This window comes from Protopterus annectens, chromosome 1.part1 (assembly GCF_019279795.1).
Source record: "Protopterus annectens isolate FY-2018-M chromosome 1.part1, PAN1.0, whole genome shotgun sequence".
In the NCBI taxonomy this organism is placed as follows: domain Eukaryota; kingdom Metazoa; phylum Chordata; order Ceratodontiformes; family Protopteridae; genus Protopterus; species Protopterus annectens.
Genome location: NC_056726.1, coordinates 808,737,992 through 808,760,375, shown reverse-complemented (window position 1 = coordinate 808,760,375; position 22,384 = coordinate 808,737,992). Strand labels below are relative to the sequence as shown.

The 22,384-nt window shown below is 42.6% G+C and overlaps 1 protein-coding gene across 2 annotated transcripts in view; it reads left to right on the top strand.

The window, feature by feature from the left end:
* The window catches only part of LOC122807281 (uncharacterized protein ZSWIM9-like), a 465,391-nt gene that overhangs the window by 103,066 nt on the left and 339,941 nt on the right, over nt 1-22,384 (top strand). The window contains exon 3 of one of the 2 annotated variants that reach the window (XM_044078404.1): nt 16,818-16,901. The exons of the other annotated variant lie outside the window; for it this stretch is intronic. Within the exon in view, the coding sequence (XP_043934339.1) occupies nt 16,836-16,901 (66 nt within the window). The 5' untranslated portion in view covers nt 16,818-16,835. The remainder of the gene's footprint in view (nt 1-16,817; nt 16,902-22,384) is intronic. 2 annotated transcript variants of the gene reach the window in all.

Below are 22,384 nucleotides of genomic sequence, written 5' to 3'. Positions count from 1 at the left end.
ACCATGCCGTTGGAGCAACCGACTACCGGCGTGCACAAAAAATGCAAGGATAAGGACAGACAGCCCAGGCCTAAGCCAGATTCCGAGGCCTCGGCTGGTCCGGTCTCCGGTTCTCCGGTCCTCAGTGAGGCTCCGACGCAGCCCCTGACTACCGCAGATCTGGAACCCGAGACCGCTTCAGATTTAACGGAATGTACCAGGCCGACGCAGCCCAGGCTCTACCGACAACATTGCTGAAAAAGATGTAGGTGCTGCAGAAACGCCATCGGTTTCTGAAGGCGTTTTCAGACCGATGACGCTCACCATTAAATCGTATTCTAAGACAAAGACTCCTATTAAATCTAAAAAGACTGCACTTCAGTCCCCTGTTCAAGGCCCCATGCCTAAGAAACAGATGCTCAAAATGGCTGAAGATTTGATCACTTTAATCAGGGGTTCCCTGCCCCCTCCTGACAAAAGGCCTAGACAAGAGGAAGATTATGCATCCTCTGAACAAGTGTCCATTTCTTCAGACTCCTGTGAGGACCAAGATTACTCCTTCTCCCCTTATGAAGATTCTGATGCTGAGGATTCCATTCCCTCAGCTTCTCCTCCTGAAGACTACTCCTTTGGGGAAACATTACACACTATGAGGGAACATTTTCATTGGGAAGGTCAGGACTACTCTGACTCGAAGAAAAGGCTCAGAGAGTTTCTTTTACTCCCCCAACACAGACCACTTGCCATCCCACCAGTTTTAGACATTGTGGATGATGTTTACTTAGAATCCAGTTTTAACCCTGATTCTCTACCTCCTGCTCCGGCTAAGCCTGACAGATATTATAGAGTGCCTGATTCCCACAAATTTCTTTACAAAAGCCCTGTTGCTGACCCAGAGACAATCTCCCAGGGTCTCAAGGGGGCTAAGGCTTCTATGGCTAAAAATCCTGTACCTTCTGAGAGGGATTCCAGAGCACTAGACAGGTGGGGGAAAAAGGTTTACACCTCAGCCACTCTAGCTATGAGGGCACTAAATTGCCAATTTCACATGCTTAAGTATCAGCAATTTCTACTCTCTCAGTTAAAGCAAAAAATGACCACTCTCCCTCAACAATCTGAATTGAAAGAAATGCAGGATCTGTTGCATGCCACTGAACAAGTGGGCAAACATACCTTACAATGTGGGTTTAATTCTTTGGAGGCCTCCTGCAGAGCAGCTGTCACTGGGTCTGTTATACGTAGGCATGCTTGGTTAAATGAACAAACTCTACCTGATCATGTTAAAGCAAAACTTCAAGATGCTCCCTTACAGCAGGATGTTCTTTTTGGAGTTAAAGCAGAAGAAGTCTTAAAGAAAATGGGGGATAAGGCAAAATCTATGCAGACAGTCAAAGATTTCCTACAGGTACAGCCCCCTCGCTTCAGCAGAAACTGGCCAACAAAAAATTGGTCCTTTCCAGCTACAGACAGACCACAGAGGGGTAAATACAGATGCCCAAGGGGCAGAGGACAACCACAAGCCCAGTACAAACCTCGCCAATGGGGCACTACAACACAGAAGGAAGGAGAAGACAGGTCCCAATCTACCAGAAGGCAAACTCAATGACTTGCACCTCATCTGGCCAAGCAACACTCTCCTGGCAGCCCCCTTGGGAGGAAAACTCGCACTTTTTTCAGACAACTGGCACATTGTCACAAAGGATTCCATTTTCACACCTTGCCAATGAAAAGAGGAATGCCAAACCTGCCACAAAATCAATGGGCAGAGGCACAAAAACAAATTACAGCTCTCATGGACATGAGAGCCATTCAACTGGTACCTACTCGAGAGCAAGGTCAAGGATTTTACTCAAGACTCATTCTAGTGCCCAGAAAGGACAATGCCTGGAGACCAATTCTGGACCTTTCAATTCTAAACACTTACTTACAAGTACCCAAATTCAAGATGCTAACACTACAGCAGCTTCTTGCCATGTTGGGCAAGGAAGCATGGCTAGTAACGTTGGACCTCAAGGAGGCATACCTGCATGTCCCTATCAGACAAAGTTGCAGAAGATACCTCTGTTTCATTGCAGGTTCAACCCATTACCAATTCTCTGCACTGCCCTTTGGCTTATCTACTGCGCCCAGAGTCTTCACAAAATGCCTGGCACCAGTAATTGCATACTGCAGACAAAGAGTAATTCAAATATACCCATACCTGGACGACTGCCTCATCCAAGCAGAAAGCAAGGACATTCTATTACATCATCTGGCTTTTGTGAAACATTTACTAAATTGCCTGGGGTACACAGTAAACGAAAAGAAGTCAAAACTAGTACCCTCACAAAATATGACATTCCTGGGCGCCAGCTTGAATACAACGGCCTAGAAGGCTTATCTGACGCCAGACAAACAACTACAACTGACTCAGTATTTCAAAACAATGGCAACAAAGGCCCAATTAACTGCAAGAAAAATTCTGCAGGCCTTGGGCTTCATGGCATCTTGCATACTACTAATACAATTTGCAAAGCTGCATATGAGGAAATTACAGTGGTACCTAAAAAGCGTATGGTCTCAACACAGCCACAGCTTGGACACAATGATATCTCTCATTCCCTACCTGCAACAGGAGTTTCTATGGTGGTCACAGGCATGTCACCTCAACAAGGGTCAGCCTTTCACCTTGCCCCCAGCCAGGCAAACTATCACAACAGATGCATCAGATTACACCTGGGGGGCTCACATGGCAGGACAGTGCGTTCAAGGTGTACGGACTGCAGATCAAAGGAATCTGCACATCAATCAAAATGAGATGCTAGCTGTACAGAAAGCTCTGACAGCCTTCAAGGATCTATTACATCCAGGACAACTGACAATAAAGACGGACAACACCACAGTAATGTGGTACATAAACAAAGAAGGGGGTACTCACTCCTACCCTCTGTGCAGGCAAGCAATGACCTTATGGAACACAGCTCTGGCTTACCAAGTTCAGTTACAAGCTCAATTCCTGCCATGACAGAAGAATACATTGGCAGACGACCTCAGCAGAAACATCATGGATCCCCACGAGTGGAAACTAGATCCACAAGTATTTACAATGATAACTCAAAAATGGGGCCTTCCAGACATAGACCTGTTTGCCAGTCCTCAAAACTATCATCTAACAAAATTTTGTACAAGGGCACTTCACCATCAAGCGTGGAAAGTGGACGCACTCTCTTTCAGTTGGAAAAACCTGACAGTATATGCCTTCCCTCCATTGCTTCTCCTCACAAAGGTACTCCTGAAAGTCAAAAAGGAGAGACCACGACTGATTCTCATAGCCCCAGACTGGCCACACCAGCACTGGTACCCACTATTGAGGAATATGGCCCACGGCCCGCCATGGATATTACCACAAATTTCCCATTTACTCACACAACAAAACAATCAGATTCTTCACAGCCAGCTCAAAACCTTAAATCTGACTGCATGGCAAATCAACTAAGCATCCAGCCAGCTCCTCTTTCCCAAGCAGTTATGGATGTTATTCTGGAAGCTAGGAGGCCAAGCACCAGGAAGGCTTATTCAGACAAATGGAAAAGGTTTTGTGCCTGGAACCAATCTAAAGGCCAAGACACAATTCAGCCTCACATGCCTCACATTCTACAGTATTTAACTGAGATGCTGCACAAAGGACTTTCTTTCTCCTCCATTAAAATCCATGCTTCAGCTGTTTCGGCCCACTACAACACGGATCCACCCTTATTTTCACATCCACTTCTAAGGCAGTTCCTCAGAGGGGCAAAAAACATTAGACCACCCAGAAGAGCACCTACACCAACATGGGACCTCAATTTTGTTCTCGAAAAACTAACTCTACCTCCCTTTGAACCAGCTTTCTCTGCAGATCTTCAGTTCCTATCATGGAAGACTGCCCTGCTGCTAACAGTAACTTCAGCTAGAAGAGTCTCAGAGCTACAGGCACTAATGGCAGTGGAACCTTTCCTCATTTTTCATCAAGACAGAGTTTCTCTATGAACTAATCCTTCCTTTATGCCTAAGGTGGTTTCCAGTGTGGCTTTAAATCAAACCATCCACTTACCCACCTTCTTCCCAAATCCACAGAACAAAGGTGAGAGACTCCTGCATTCCTTGGACATTCACAGGCAACTTTGTTACTACTTGGACAAAACTAAGGCTTTCAGAAAATCTGACCAGCTCTTTGTATCCTATGCTACAGCTTCTCAAGGGAAGCCTATATCAAAGCAAACCATTTCCAAATGGATAGGTCATTGCATACGTTTTTGCTATACCCATCATGGAAAACCAGTTCCTGCTACCATTAGGCCCCAGTCTACCAGGGCAACAGCTACTTCTACAGCCTTTCTCAGGGGGGTTCCAACCAAGGAGATTTTGGAAGCTGCAACTTGGAGTTCAGTACACACCTTTACCAAACACTATCACTTACCACTTTACCCTAAGACCAGGGCGGGCTTCGCCACTGCATTTCTGCAGGGCCTTCTAACTTCCTCTAACCCTCTATGATACCTCCACCCATCCTTAGCTTTGGGATTCAACCCAAGTGTGATGACTGCAGCAGGGTAACACGATGAACATAGTACAGTTTTGTACCTACCATAAATGTAGATGTTCGAGTGTACACCCTGCTGCAGTCCAGGTTACCCTCCCTCCATCCCCTCTGACCTACTAGCTAAATCTCTTCAATACCTTCCTGATGTATTTGCTTATAGCTGAAGGGATTTTGTGTTTGTGCAATTTTACTCAATTTGGTACTAATTACTGACCACCTTTTTGGGGGCACCTGACATCTGGGGCAAGAAAAACTGAAGAAAGTGGCGTTGGTTGCATTATATATACCCCTGGCGCACTGACGTCAGGGAAGAAGAAACAGCAACTGACGCCGGACCAAGAGTTTGGAATTCCAGCCGACTGAGGGACCGCCTGACGACAGGATAACCCGTGTGTGATGACTGCAGCAGGGTGTACACTCGAACATCTACATTTATGGTAGATACAAAACTGTACTTTTTCTGGGCAGAACACTTAGCCCCATATTGGCCTCTTCAAATTTGGTTCCCCTTCCTGAAGCCTCATCTGCTGGAGGAGCCTTGGATCCTGGACCCAGTGCCGGATCTGTTGACCCACTCATCAGGAGCTCTTCACCCTTCTCTTCAGTCCATCAAACTGACAGCTTGGCTGCTTCAATTCTCAGAATAGCCAGGTTCCAGAATTTATCAGAAGAGGCTCGACATATTCTCTTGTCATCTCACAAATCTTCAACCAGGAAACTTTACCTCAGTAAGTGGAAAATGTTTTCCATCTGGGTACAGCAGAATAACATTGACCCTTTCCTGGCATCCATTTCAGATATTTTGGCATTTCTAACAAAACTGTTCAATGAAAGAGCTGCAGTAGCAGCCATTCAAATCCAACTGGCTGCTATTTCTAATTTTCATATAGGTGCATCTGAAAATGGTATTATGTCTAATAAGCTGGCTAAGGCTTTTTTGAAAGGAACGATGCACTTAAAACCACCGATCAGATCTTCTACTACTCCGTGGAACTTAAACCTAGTCCTGTCCAAGATTATTCTTCTGCCCTTTGAACCTGCCTCTTCTTGTGAACAGAAATATCTTTCTTGGAAGACCATTTTCTTGGTGGCCATTACATCAGCACACAGAATTTCGGAATTGCAAGCTCTTTATATTAAGCAGCCGTACTTAGTATTTCACAAAGATAGGGTTTCCCTCAGGACAAATCTGTCGTTCTTACCAAAAGTGTGTTCATAATTTACACTTAATCAGGCAATTGAATTACCTGTTTTCTTTCCCAATCCTTCAAATCAGTTGGAATATATGCTTCACAAATTTGACGTCCATAGACAACTTCGCTTCTATTTGGACAGGACAAAAGACCACAGAAGGGCTGATCAGTTGTTTGTCTCCTTCTCGGATTCTAAAAAAGGTGGACCAGTCTCCAAATCTACCTTGTCTAAATGGCTCTCTGATTGTATATCCTTTATCTACAGTGAAACGGGTATTGCATTACATAACAAACTCAAGGCTCATTCTGCAAGAGCGGTTTCTACTTCTGCAGCCTTCTTGACCAGGTTACCTATTGATTCAATTTGTGCAGCTGCCACCTGGTCAAATCCACATACCTTTATATCTCACTACAAAGTGGACAAGGCCTCTAGGGACAGAGCTTCATTTGGGTCTGCTGTCCTGAAGCAGGTACTTCCGTGAGCCACCCAAGATTGTGGTGCTGTGGATGATACCCATCAGTAAGAATGAAGGCGAGATTGAACAACTTCACATAAAGAAGTTATGTAATTACCATAATGTTCCATGTGAGTTGTTCTTCTCACCTTCATTATTATGACCCCCCACCTACCTCCTTCCTATGTCTGGAAGTTTGAGAGGTTCATAGGTTCATAGGTTTATACTAGGCTATCTGCCCTAAGGCATTTATAAGCCTAGCCCAAATTTTTGTGGCTTACGCCACCCCTTATATGAAAAAATACTGTGCCCATTAGTTTGTTGTGCCTCTATCTTGGTTTTGGTTCTCCTGAGGAGTTTCCTCTCACAAGTGGTCTGTATGATTTCCTTGAAATCCGGGGTAGGTTTTACACTAGTTGGCAGCAAACAAGATCTGGGGAATGTAGTGGTGCATTGTGGGATAGGGCTTTGGCCTTGAGATGTTAGAGACCTCAAGCTTTGGAAATTGGCCGACTCGGAGCTGATGATCGGCTCCGAACCCATCAGTAATAATGAAGGCGAGAAGAACAACTCACATGGAACATTATGGTAAGTACATAACTTCTTTTTTTACTTGTATTCTTCTGTTAATTGCAAATTTAAACTAAGAAAGAGACCACAGCTGTGTTTCTTGTGAGTCACACAGAAATTAAGTTTATATCCACCCTCTCACCCTGGTGCTGCAGTGTTTTTAAACTCAATTGTCTTTTTAGTTGCCTGCCCCTTATGTTAATTTGACCACATATCTCCTTCCCTCTCCCTTTTAATTGGCTGTTGTGAGTAAACACAAAATTATCATTTTGTGAAATCACTGCCTTTCAACTATTTAAGCAATAACTGATGACAACATTGTGTGGTATATTGAAGATTTACTCACGGTTGGTGTGGTTTAATCACGAGGGCGAAGCCCGAGTGATTAAATAAAGCCAACCATGGGTAAATTTCAATATACCACAACCATGGAGTCAGATATTACTATTGTACAATGACATTATTTAAGAAAAAGAAATACTTACTTTTCTTAAATAATGTATTCGTATAACGGTGAGTTACTGTTCTTCCGTGGCTGATGGTATCCTGCTGCCTTGTTCAGATGTACTGCGCATGTGTATGGGACTTGCATTCCCACATATACCCAGTTCGTCAATGCTTTGAAAAGGGAGCAACAGCGAAAAGAAAGTCTCCGTTGCTCCGTTTTTTTTTTTTTTGTTTGTTTTTTTAATTAAAAAAAAAAAAGTTTTGGCTACTTTAGTGATAGGATAGAGAGAGAATGGAGGAAATGCAAGGAAAATCGGGTACGTGTCTTTAGTTTTAAATAATGTACCCAATTTTCTCTGTATTTCCTCCTTGCTGCCTCTGGCATGTCTTGAGTCTACAGATTTTTTTTATTTTTGTTTAAAAAAAAAAAAGTTATGGAATATACAAACGGAATAAAGTCTGGGTGATTGGACCTTTTTCTGTTGGTATATTCTGGGATTTACAGCGAGCACGCTGGTTGGGCTGGCCAATCAGCATGCTCATTTTTGAATATTAATGGCCAGTCATTGTATAATTACATTTATTGACCATCCCACTGTATTCCATAGAACAAATACAAAGTGCCAGCCCAATTCCAGTCTGTCTTGCTATTTTAAAAATAGTGCTCCCAACCTAGATAGGTAAAGCTTAGTTATCCCCACTTTCATATCTAACTGCTTAGTGCATACAGAAGTTCTTAGGATATTAACTCGTTTTTCCATCTTACCTTTAACATCTACTCAAGACCGACCACCAGTTATTGGAGAGCACACATTCTGCCTTTTAGTACTCATATTGGGAGTAGTGCTTCTGTTTTGCTTCTTGTGAGAGAAGGAGCACAGGGACATTATTTCCTGGAGATTGCTGATCTCCAGAAATCCTAATAACTGCTTTATAGTTGCCAGTTTGGAATTTGTGCTTATATTTTGCTCCTAGTGAGAGAATGAGCAGAGTGCATTGATTTCTGACTGTTTCTAGTTGGGCAGTGAGTGTCTGACGCTTCTGATTGGTCTGGTTGCTGTTCAAGGCATCCACCAGGAAAATGCTACAGCAAGCCTACAGAACCTTGCATCATCTGTGACAAAACTGTGATCAGACAGACGGTGGCTTGCTCCTCATCTTGGGATTGGTGCTAATGTTTTGCTTCTGGTGACAGAAGAAGCAAAGGAGCATTATATCCCAGCAGAGAGAAGCTAGTAGCAGCCAGACAATAGCCATTCACATGACTCCCCTCTTTTCATCATTCTTGACAAGCTAATTCTTTCTTTTCAGTAAGTACTGCTTGATTTGTTTCTAACTTCAGAATATCTGCCTAAATACCTCATCCATAAATCATCAGGGTCTACTTATTAGTTTCCCCCTTAAGTGTTTGGCAGAGCCCTGTGTAGACACAGATACCGTGACTGACATTTTTCATGTAAAAGCACTATTGAAATTTCACCAAAACCTAGTTACGCACAGGAGAACTAGTTTGTAGTGACAAGCACTGTTCCTAGAGTTGCAAAACAAATACTCCTGACATTGCTTTATATTCTCACTCCAACTGTCTAATAAATAAAAAGGGTCTGTTTGGATGTCAACTTCCCCACTATCTCCGTTAACAGCTTAATGGATATGGGCATCTTGAGGCAATGTAGAAATTGTGTCATGTAGTTTGGCTAGCTACAGTCAACTGTATTAGAAGCTGAAGTTAAGTACAAACTTGCAGTTTTAAAGATAGTACTGTATTTTATTTTTTTCTGTCTATTTAATTGTTTAACTTAATTTTGCCTGACTGATATATTTTTTTGCCTGACTGAATTATTTTATATATTTTCTAGCATTGCTTTCTGTTCTCATCTGTCCTGAAACTGTTTTTTCTATTTAATTGTTTCACTGAATATTGTGGTCGGTCTGTCCCTCTGCAGTTAGAGGGGGTTATTGCTGTTCTCACCTCTTTGTTATTCGATATTTAACTCTTAGCCTGGAGGGTTGCTCTCTGCTTTAAGTGTTAGCCACATAGCTGGGAATTTATTTTCTGCTCAATATCTGAGTGGTTTGGCTGGCTACAATCAACTGTATTAGAAGCTGAAGTTAAGTACAAATTTTCAGTTTTAAAGATAGTACTGTATTTTATTTTTCTGTCTATTTAATTGTTTAACTTAATTTTGCCTGACTGAAATATTTTTTTTGCCTGACTGAATTATTTTATATATTTTCTGGCATTGCTTTCTGTTCTCATCTGTCCTGAAACTGTTTTTTCTGTCTCTTTGATTGTTTCACTGAATATTATGGCATGTCTGTCCCTCTGCAGTTAGAGGGGGTTATTGCTGTGCTCACCTCTGTTATTCAATATTTAACTCTTAGCCTAGAGGGTTTCTCTGTGTTTTAACTGTTAGCTGCACAGCTGGGAATTTATTTTCTGCTCAATGTCTGAGTGGTTTGGCTGGCTACATTCAATTGTATTAAAATATGAAGTTAAGTACAAAGTTTTAAATATAGTACTGTATTTTGCTTTTCTGTCTATTTAATTGTTTAACTTAATTTTGCCTGACTGAAATATTTTTGCCTGACTGAATTATTTTATATATTTTCTGTCATTGCTTTCTGTTCTCATCTGTCCTGAAACTGTTTTTTCCCCCTCCTTCCCACCCTATTCTTGTGGTGGTCTTATAGTTGGTGGCTTTGCAGTTGCCCACCCCTACTATAAATTTGATGTGGGACACCCCTCCCAGTCTAGTGTTCACTCTACTTAATTACAGAGAGAACATTTGAGAAGGGCAACCCACTTCCTCTTTCCGTGCACTTTACTAAAAAAATGCACTTTATTCATCTGCTTTTACTGTATTTGTGTTTCTTCCTACTTTATTACCTCATTTTGCTTTTGTCTCTTCTTAAAAGCACTCAGTTGTATTTATTCTGCTGCATTTATTACTTCTTGGTAGTAGCCTGATTAAATTGTAACTGTTATTCTAAGCCTGTTGTTTTAACCACTTGGGCTTCAGACCATTTGTTTTACATTAAGAAGGTTAGTGGTCTGCACTGTTGTGGCAGGACAGGTAGCTTACATCCTTCTAAGTTGGGAATTGCTGATTGAAGGCTCAGTGTCTGTTATTCTAAAAGTATATTAGTTCTGGTTTAAGCACTTGGGCTTCAGGCCAGTTATTTTACATTAAGAAGGTTTGTGGTCTGCACTCTTGTGGGAGGAGAGGCTAGATTCTGCCCCTCTGTCGTTCGGCTTTTCCCGGTTAGGGGTCGCCACAGCGGAACTCCGGACCGCTAATGATTGGCAGTAGATTTTTCATGCCGAGTTGCCAGCCCTGACGCACAGCCTTCAACGAATGTATTCCCATTCACACATGTCTCCACCCAGAAGACGCTGTAGCTGAGAATCGAACAGGACAACGTCTTACTGTGAGACGACTACGCTACCACAGCACCACCATCGCAGTGTAGATTCTGCCCTTCTGAGCTGGGAATTTCTGGTTAAAGGCTTATTGTGCCTGCTTATTTGAACTGTTTCTTTCTGAAATTGGTGCACCTTGTTTGCTGTAGCATAGACTATATTCAAGCCTACTGAATCTAGCTTTGTTTGTATAACTTGAGCACTAATCCAGGACATCTTTTTTGGAGAAGGTTCCCTTGCACCCTAGTGGCAGGAGTGTGCAGTTAGAACTTGTCTGATTGAAGACTGCTGGAACGGGGCTCAATTTTTAGCTTTTTATTGGTTAATTGGTTTAAATCCAGTTTGCTCATTTGCTACTGTTATATTAAAAAATATACACTTTATGCATCGCCGCTTAGCTAGGGTTAAAATATTCCTGGCGCCATAAAATCTGCTCTTCAAATTTTCCCTTAGAACTAGCCAGTTTTTTAGTTTTAGCACTCAAATCTGTTTCTTTGAGCTCAGCTTGTTCAGAACTCATTGTAAGCACTAAATAAGCTAAAATTACTACAGCACTCAACTTTCCTCACTTGTCTAGAGGAAAACTTTTAGTACTTAATAAATAATGTTGGGAGGGTGGCCTAATGGTTAAGGTGTTTGCCTTACAAACACAAGGTGCAGGGTTTGAGTCTCACAAGGGATAATTGGCTAGGCTTAAAATGGCTCGCAAGGGCAGTTAGCTTAGTACTAGCCTATGAACCTATAATAAATAAGCACCTATCCAGGCATGTCTATGAGTCAGCTCCCGGTGTTTTCTCCTGTCTATCTCATGAATCTGGGCATCTTGGGGCAATGCAGCAATTGCCTCATGTACACAGACAACCCTCTCCTCCTACCACCCAACACTACAACCTGTCAGAGATGCACTTATATAGCCAAACTGGAAGCAAAGCTCTCTTCACCCAAGACTGGACTAGACAGTCAAGAGGAGAGGGTAAACTCTTGCACCACACCGCACTCATCACATAGTTCCTCAAAACCTACACCACCAAAACACACATATAGAAACACATAACACACACCTACATTCACAAATCTGCCCAAGCAACAGAGACCTCCCAAACAAAAACGCAAGCAACCTCCACCCCCCCCAACACAACCCAAATGACACACAGCCCACAAACTCAGTGTGCCACCCAGCCACAGCCCATAAGGGATAATAATGCACCAAACACTCTAGTCATAGGTGACGCTATAGTCAGGCACACTGATGTTCCACTCACCAGGCTAAACAAGGAGAAAGTTACTGTCAGCTGCCTGTCGGGTGCCAGGATCCGCCACATAACGCACGCACTCCGGTCACTCCACAACAAGTACAAATGTGACTCTGACATTGTCCATGTTGGTGTGGATGACCTGAGATGTACCTCCCTGGACTTTATGAAAAGAGACATGGAGGAGTTCTCCGATCTTGTAGCCCAGGCAGGTATGACCCTAGCCCTGAGTAGCATTCTGCCATCACCCAGAATGATACCACAGTACAAGGACAAAATGATTGACTTCAACAATTGGCTAAGATGCTGGTGTCATTCTAAGGGGATCCAGTATCTGTCTGCCTGGGAGGACATGATTGACAGACCACGATACTTTGCCAGTGATGGCCTGCACCTGTCGCCCTTGGGATTCTGGATACTGGCTAAGGCTCTTGAGAATAAGTCTAAGATGACTTCCATGCTTAGTCTAGCAGAAGCATATCGGTGTCAAGCAGGAATGGAAAACAATCCAGAAGTACATAAAAATCAGGCAGCAACTGAATATGCCAAAAAAACAAAACAAAAGAAAGACTATAAGGTGAAGGATCAGATGAGAAGGCAAGAAATGTGGAAAATGCATAAATATAGTTGCAAGTATAGAAAACTCTTGGAACAACCTCATGTTGATCTGGATCGAACACAGGAATGGTTAAGGATAGGGGAATTTAAACCAAAAAATTAAAGTTTAATAATGGTGACCCAAGATAGTGGACTACATACCCGTTATATTTGAGTGACGCCTCCAGGTGCATCTGCCGTTAACGCCTACTGACGCCTCTAGGAGTCAAATATTGCTTGTTCATACTTGCATCACTAATTCCAAAACCATGCTATGTACAATGTTTTAAAAGATTTCATCTTAAAGCTTACACAATAGCAAACTCAACTGCATTACTATTTGACCTCTGTTTAGTGCAGCAAAATAGATATTCACTGTTGTTTTTACTATATTAATTTATATATATATAATTTTCACATATTCCTAAATATTTCAATAACCAAGTAACACAGAACTCCTTAGCATCATATGAAATATTTCAGCTAGATGAATAAAATGCTGCTGACAGTATGTGTGTAACGTGAGTGGTTATTGAGATATTGTAAGGTGTTTACAAAATATTATAAATGTAATGTTTACTGTGACTTATAAAATTCAGTTTAAGAAATAGAACCTAAAGAATACTACCACTATAAAAAATAATTTGTGCTGAAGAGCTTGCCATTTATACATATTTCTTAATCCCTATGGTTCCGGAAATATAAACATTTGTTTGAAATATGAGGACATAATTTGATTCTTGCAAAAGGCTGAGGCTCCACCCATTGGAAGTTACAGTGCAAACTTCCTGAACTCCATTGGAGTGAATGCGATATAGTTGCAAGTATAGAAAACTCTTGGAACAACCTCATGTTGATCAGGATCGAATGCAGGAGTGGTTAAGGAGCGGCAAATTTAAACCAAAAGATGAAAGTTTAATAATGGCGAACCAAGATAGTGGACTACATACACTTGGTTTACAAAGTCCAGTGAACATGTGGAAGAAATTGGTGGTCCCACATCTTGTTGCTGGTTGTGATATACTAATAGCACAAGGACTTTATATTGAAAGGCATAATAATGTGGCATGACTGTTGCATTGGGGATTGTGCAAACATTATAATATTGAAGTAGCTGAAAAGGATTGGAAACATGAACCACAAAGCATTATAGAAAATGATTAAGTTTATATCACATGGGATCACCCATTTCCAAGAGTTCAAAAACAGATGCAAGAAAGCTAGATATAGTAGTCCATGAAAAAAAGACAAAAGTAGCATTGATCATTGAAATTGCTACACTCAGTGACTATATTGTCTTATGTACAGAGAGACAGAAAGTCATAACATAACAGGATTTGCAGGCAGATATGAGGGAAATGTGAAAGAAGGATGCCCAGACAGTTCCAACAGTAGTAGGAGCAATGGGTCTTATAAAAAAGAATTTTCAGTCGTACTCTGATACGTTACTGATACATGTAACTCCATATGAATTGCAGAAGGAGTCAGTACTGGGCACATTGCAGATGCTGCAAAGAGCACTTTTGGCTAGCATCAGAGATTGAAACAATACTAATTTCATGAACTTTAATCATACTTTGACCTAGGAATTGGGGCCCATTCCCACCATGGTATTAGAAACCCAAAAGACTTGGAGAAATTAAAAAAAAACAGAAGATATAGCAAACCTACTGGCTGATAAATTCAGCTCCAACTTGACCCATCTCTTCCCCCTCAACCTTCCCTCAGGAAATACCATCAAATATAACTTCCCCTGCTATCACCAGGGAACACGTCTTTAATGATCTCTCTAAGGCCAAGAACACTGCATCAATGGGCCCAAACAATATCCCAGGATGCCTTCTAAATACTGTGAAACATGACCTAAAAGGCCATCTGGAATTGCTATTTATCATGAATGGAAAACAGCAACAGTCATCCCTCTGCACAAAGGTGGGCCATCTACAGACCCTGTAAACTACAGACCCATAAGTTTCACTAGTCTCATATGCAAAGCCATGGAAAGAATTATCATGGAAATGATCAATAATGCTACAGTAAACCTCCAGACACTGGCGTCAAGGGCAGGTCAAGGTCATGCCTACTCAACTTTGTTGATTTCTTTGAGAAGGTCACCAAAGCAATGGATGAGGACAAAATGGTTCACACTGCCTGTCTTGACCTGGCCAAAGCATTTGACACAATACCCCACTTTGGGCATTGTTGACAAACTCAAGATGATAGGTACAAACCCTTATGTTACCAGGTAGATAGTAAAGTGGCTCACAGACAGGACCCAGGAAGTTAGAATTGGGGAGTCCACCTCTACAAAGTGGCCAGTCACAGGTGGAGTCCCCCAGGGACTGGTCCTGGGACCGCTCCTTTTTAGTCATTTACTTCTCTGAAGTCAAGACCAATGTCAGTGACCTCTGGCTTACTAAATTTGTAGATGATTGCAAATTAGGAGCTGTCACTGAATTCCACACCAACACAAATGGCCTGTAGGTTGGGATGACACAGACAAACAACTGGTGTCAGAGTCATGGACTAAAACTAAATGCCAAGAAATGCATAACAGTATCCTTCGGGAAGCCATCCATCCCTAGTAATTGTCATATTGACAACACACCCCTTAGAAATGACCCAGTAGTCAGGGACTTAGGGATACACATAGACAGTAATCTAGCCTTTGACCATGACATATCTACAGTAGTGAGGAAATCTTTCAGTGTTATGCGATTTATAAACAAAGGTATGATGTCTAGACCAAGGAAATCATTATTCCGCTGTATTTGGCATTCATCAGATGTATCAATGAGTACAGTGCCCCCTTTGGTATGTACCTAACCAGGGGTATTCAACAATTGGAATGTCCACAGAGGTTCCTCACTAAAAGAATACAGGATGTAAGTAACATGTCCTGTGCAGACCATCTCAAGGCCTTATTCCTGTATTGTCTCCTACAGGCTGTTGAGGGGAGATCTGTGCCTATCATACAGTGCATTGTAAGATCCCACTCAGATGGTGCATATCTGCAAAACAAACAGCACCAGAATTACCCATTCTAAAGACTTAAAACTTGCCTGTGATATAAATAGGACCTGCTGGAGAGACAGATATGTATCGTAGAGACTACCCCATCTCTGGAGCAGGCTCCCCATCCATGTGAAGCAGAGTTCCTCCCTAACCCAATTCAAGTGTAACTTGGAGAATTGGATAGGGAGAAAATTCATCCCTGGTTTGGCACCTATGTCTCTAATGGGCACAGACAGCCTATAAATGGTTCATCTCCCAGGCCCATGCTTACAATTATCAAGGGTACCAGAACTTGTCAGAGATTTTGGATGCATGGCTAGGCTTAAAATGCCCTTGTGATCATTAGCTTAGTAAACACCTATGAACCTGTGAAGGAGATTTTTGCATTAATTCTTTGAGAGGACAGCTAGTCATACTGCTAACTTAGGTAGCATGTGGTTTTATTTATTTCCAGTTTATTGGAATGATTCATTAACAAAGAAAACATTAAACATGTTTTTAGTCATGTTCCATACTTGCTCATTTAAAGGACAGTTGTTAGTTTGGTTCTCTGTTACAGTCAGTGTAAATACCTAAGTAAATATATTAAATACTTACTCATCAAAATGTCATGGGTTAACCATTGTGTACTTGCAGGCAGCATGTGGTTATTCGTAATTCTTCTCTCTCTTTAAATTAAGTATATTTATTTTTGTTTTATTTTATTTATTTTACTGAAATTAAGAGTAAGTATAAGTATATGGAGAAACACAATAAGATTGGCATGCACCATCAGTGTGTATGTATATAATCATATTAAGATGTGATACAAGAATTCAGTAACTGAAGTCAGCATGTAAATTAACTGTGCACAGATGTGTTTAGATACAGTACAGGAAATCAGAGTGTTGTTGTTATACAGTGAACAGACTGTTTTCAATATTTAAAATTACTGAGCATGACATTAGAAAGAAGTAAGTTAGTACAGAATGTAGTGCAATAAAAGGGAAAGGAGAAGAAAAGGGGTGAGAGGAGAGAGTGTGAAAGAGGGTTTTAGCAGGAATAAAAATTAGTTAAGGAGGGCAGAAGAACAGAAATTTATAAAACAAATCAGTTTTATCCGATATGAGTTTTATGAGGCAAATGGCAATCGGGTAGAGGATGGGAACTGTAATGTGAATTTCTCTTGATGAGAAATATATGCATACATACATTTTAAGGTTGGAACTGTATTTTAAAGCATGGATTCATTTTCCAGTTTTCTGATTTGGATTGTACAGAAGGAAGATGCAATATGCTTTGTAATACAAAAATGTTTATGTTCATTGTGTTTGCACGATGCAGTTTAACCTGATCAAGAAAATGTCAGCATTGAACAGCTCCTTCCCAGTGACTGAATCTGGAAGCCTTCCAAAGGAGCCTTCACAGGTATGCAGTGTTTTTGTGTTTATAATTTTGTGTGGCTGTGTTACTGCTTCGGCTTGATATTTGCAATAATGAGCATTATTACAACATATGGAACGCATCATCATAGACCTAATAAACAAGGATATAGGGAAACTCCAAACTCTAGAGCCCACACAGTTTGGTTTTGTGAAGGATAGATCATGCCTGCTCAACCTGGTCGACTTCTTTGAGTCAGTCACCAGAGCTGTGGATGATGGCAAGGTGGTATATACAGCCTACCTTGATCTGGCCAAGGCCTTTGATACCATTCCCCACTCAGGAATCATAGAAAAACTCACTAAGCTAGGCATCAACTCCTGCATCACTAGGTGGGTTGCAAACTGGCTCACAGATAGAACCCACAGTGAGAAAGTAGCTGACTACAAGTCAGACTGCTGACCAGTCACAAGTGGAGTCCCACAGGGTTTGGTTCTGGGTCCTCTCCTATTTGATAGCTACTTCTCTGAAGTTCAGGCCAACACGAAGGGACTCTGGCTGACAAAATTCACAGACCATTGCAAGTTGGGAGCTGCTATTAACCCCCCAAGTGATGTTGACATCCTATAGAAAGGCCTCACTGAGAGCAACTACTGGTGTCAGAATCTTGGCCTTAAGCTCAATGCCAAAAAAAGTGTCGTCATCCCCTTTGGGAAAAACCCGGTTCCCATGAATTACCACATCGATGGATGTCCACTGAACACAGAAGGTATTATAAGAGATCTGGGAACACAGGTTGACAGAAACCTCTCTTTTGACCACCACATTGCCACTGTGGTCAGAACGCCCTTCTATGTGGCACATCTCATTACTAGGGGTTTTGCATCTAGGAAGAAAGAGGTCATTGTCTCCCTTAACTCTTCCCTCATTAGGCCAATCATCGAGTACAATGCCCCATTTGATATGTACCTCACTAGACACCTGCAGCGCAATTGGAAAATCTACAAAAGTACCACACAAAGAGGATCCTACACCTTAAACACTTGTCCTATATGGACAGACTTTTCTCTGTGTCATATCGCCTACTTAGAGGTGATCTCTGCTTGACTTACAAAGCCATATCTGACCCAGCTCTGTTAGAAATGCTACATTTAAAGAAATCCCAATCCCTCCGCACCACACACTCCAGAGACCTCAACCTCATTACTGCAATCAACAGAACATGCTGGAGGGACAGGTTCATAACCCAGAGACTGCCCATGCTATGGAATAGACTTCTCATATATGTCAAGCAGAGCACCTCACTGTCCCTCTTCAAGAGAAATCCTGATGAGTGGATGGGAAGTAGAAAATTGGTTCTACTTCACAGAGGCACTGGGAACTAAGGTCGGGTGGCACAATGCCAGGGTAATCCTATGGGCTAGGCTTGTAAAGGCTGCAGGGCCATTAGCCTAGTACACACCTATGAACCTATAAATCACCATTTATCATGAGTTTATGTATAATTGCTGGATTATTGCTTCCCAAAGCCTGCCAGCAGTTCTGAAATATCCATGTATCCATAACCCCTTTTTCCCATTTTTGCAATCTGATGAAGATTTATCGAAAGCGCTTATCATTTGTGGAAATTAAGGGACTTCATTTTTTTAGCAGTGTATCAACATTTTAATTAAAATATCTTAATTCCAGTTCTCGAGTGCCACAGTCGTGGAGGTGTAGCCCGTTTATTGTCTTACTTATTTTTGCAAATGAGGTTGGAGTGTCACTTCAACAGTGACAGTCATCCAGAGCCAAGGTTTACATTGCCAGGTGGCTAGTCCTGCCGCTGTAGATGTCCTTCTATTCTCATGTTGCAGTATTCCAAACTCTTGGATTTCCCTCACTTTCTACCAGAACGTCTGGCCAGTATACAAAAGCTTCTAGTCACTGCTAGGTGTGTGGGATGTCTGATATTGGCTAGGGGAACGTGGGCCATAAAAGTGACGTCTGCATGCACCAGTCCTCAGAACTCCTCTGCTTCCAGTTGAAGGTCAGATGTTTCTGCCGTACCAGCCATTGGATCAAAAAATTCTAAAATAAGTACCCCGTTGGGGACATTTTGTTATTTGGGTCACCGTATGACTGTGTGGGTTCATATCATCCAGGAAGGGAAAGTGTAGGTGCGATTGTCAGATCCCCCATAAAGATGCCCACGAGTTTTGCCTTTTTTGTTTAGAGCCTACACATGACCATAAGTCCTGCTCCATCTGCCAGGCCTTCATTCTGAAAACCCTGCGTAACTGTTTGCACGCATTAAACATTTATCTTGAGAATCAGCACCTCAAGCGCTTAGCTTTAAGTATGGAGGGGCCATCTGGTCAGCCCGTAGAGCCATCCAAGAAAAAGGCCAAAATCACTAGGCCTAAATCTGTAACTGCACCTCCTCCACCCAACATTCCTCCTGTGGCTGACGTCAGCCTGGAGGAACAACTGGTCGCCACCGATATAGGTTCAGTGGATACTGATATGGGAGCTGCAGAACCCAGGGGGGAAGGCACATTCTCTGAGGTTATGCAGACGTTGGCTTCCGATGGCGAGGGGCAACCTCTGCTTGTATACCGGCCATCTCGATGGATCCCTCCACTACTTCACAGGTTACTGATCCCAGGCCTACCTTGGCTCCGATGCCCGCTAGGCATTCCCTTAAAAAGAAAGATGAGAGCGCATTTCAAATGGGACTTCTTTGTGATGACAGAAGTTCAGAAAAGATACTATGAACTTCTTCAGATGGACTTCCCTGCCTTTCAGCAGTACTGCCATCATTTCTGGATGCATTTACTGCAACATCACTCAATCCTGATACTCAGCTTTCTCCACTCCGAAGGCATGACAGATTTTACAAGGTCCCTGAGGGAGCCAAATTCCTTGTTAAATGCACTTCAGTGGACCCTGGCACTGTTTCAGTGTCAGCTGATAAGGCATCTAAACTCTTTCCATCCTCCTCACTTCTGTACACAGACAAAGACAGTAAGGCCATGGAACACCTAGGGAAGAAGGTTTACATTTCTTCTACCTTGGCATTCAGTGCAAAATATTTCCAAACCCATATGTCCAAATATGCCGTAACTCTTTTGGAAAAGGCCACTAAACAACTGAGTGATCTCAGACTCTCCTGCCAAAGCTCAGACATCCAGTCTTCTCTACCCTATCCTCTCAGGTAACTAGGCATTCCATTAGGTGCAGCAACAATGCTGCTGAAGCTTCTGCCAGGTCAGCTGCATTTGCCTCAGTCCTGAGGAGATATTCCTGGCTAAAGTTACAGCCCCTACCTGATGACATCAGGGCAAAACTCTTGGATGTGCCTCTGGACAAATCGGCCCTCTTTGGGACAAAGGTGGCTGAATTATTCAAAACTCTGCAACAAAAGGGGAAGGAGTTACAAGAACTAAAGCACCTATTTGTTTCTCCTATCCCCAAATTCCGCAGGAATTACCCATCAGAAATACAATTCATCAGGAAGCATTCTGCCCCCATCCTTCCCTCCAGGGCCAGAAAGACTGCCAGGAAGCAAACTACTCCTTCCAGACCTGTACAGACTCCAGCCCAGAAGCTTCAATTTCAAGACAGGGCAGGTAGTCTGTGACTACCTGCCATTCCTGCAGAAACCCCTCGAGTCCATTCCCCCATCCGAAAGGCTCTCTCACTGTCTCCCTATTTGGGAAAACATCACCACAGATATGTGGGTCTTATCCATTATAGCGAAGGGTTATTTCATGACCTGGATTACAACTCTATCCTTGAGGGGTATTCCACAGCCCCGCAAGAAACAGCTCCCTTTATTTCAGTCAGTTATAGACAGCCTCATTTCCCAGGGAACTATTCAACCTGTCCTCCTGACAGATAAGGGAAAAGATTTCTACTCCACCCTCTTCCTAGTCCCAAGGAAAGATGGACCCTGGAGACCAATCCTAGATCTTTCCCACCTCAATCTCTTTGTGCAAGTGCCCACCTTTCAAATGCTCACTCTGCAAATCCTTTTCCCTTTGATTTTACCTCAGGGGTTCATGGCCACCTTGAACCTCAAGGATGCCTACCTGCACATCCCCATAAGGATCAATTACAGGCGATACCTACGATTCTCTGTGGGCTCCTCACATTTTCAATTCTCGGCCTTGCCCTTCGGGCTTTCTGTTGCACCAAGGGTATTCACCAGGTTTGTGCAGCGGCAGTCTCATAGCCTATGAAGGTCTACTATGGTGTGATTATTGCTAATTGAAAGTGCTTGGCACCAGTGGTAGGCTTCTGCAGGACTCAAAGGATTTAAATTTTCCCTTACCCAGACAATCTTCTCATTCAGACAGACTGCATAGAATCCCTGCAACACCATCTACAAACAGTAATTTTACTCCTGCAAGCATTGGACTTCCAGATAAATTACCCCAAGTCCAACCTGCCCCCCCCCTCTCAGGACCTAGTATTCTTGGGGTGTAGGATAAGGACGGATGTCATGAGGGCTTTCCTACCACCTCAAAAAGTGGAAAACTTAAGGCAGTATCTGCTCACTATCCTTCAGGCCACAGACTTGACTGCCAGGCACTACCTCAGACTCCTGGGTCACATGGCATTGACCATTCCCATGTTGCCTCTGGCAAGGTTCCACATGAGAAAGCTACAGTGGTACTTAAGGTCTATATGGACTCTGCACTCATCCTCTAGAGTACAAAATCCCCTTCTTGCCTTGCCTTAAGAAGGAGATTCAGTGTTGGTTAAATCAAGTGAACTGCAACCCAGGAATACCCTTACATGCTACCTTGTCAGTACAGGAGATGTACACGGATGCCTTGGATCTGGGGTGGGGAGCAATTATGGGCTCCCTAAGAGTCAAGGGTACATGGCTAGACTCCATCAAACAGGGGCATATCAATATTAGAGAGATGAGAGCAATTTTATGGCCCTAAAGGTCTTTCAACACACTTTGAAACAAGGCCCACTAAAATTGTTCACAGACAACACTACCATTCTGTGGTATGTGAACAAGCAGGGGGGAACAAAACCCTACTTGCTATGCAGTGTAGCACTCCAAGTGTGGTAGCTTGCCACAAAATAGGGAGTCATGCTACAGGCAGTGTACATCCCTTCAGAACAGAATACTCAGGCAGATGCCTTAAGCACTTCCATGTCACAGTCCCATGAGTGGATGCTCCACAGGGATGTGTTCTTGGACATAGTCCACAAATGGGGTACACCTCAGATAGATCTGTTTGCCTCCTGTATGAACAGACAACTTTCATCTTTTTGCACCAGGCTGACCAGTCCTCTGGTGAGGGTGACAGACACATTCTCAATCTCTTGGAAGTGGATGTTTCTGTATGGATTCCCCCCTTCTCACTACTTCAGAAAGTCCTACTGAAAATTCAGAAGGACAGACCAAAAATCTTGTTGGTGACTCCCTTTTGGCCAAGACAGCATTGGTTCCCCCCTCCTTCTGCATTTAGCCAGGGGCAATCACCACAAGTTACCTCACAGAATGGACCTTCTCACACAGGACA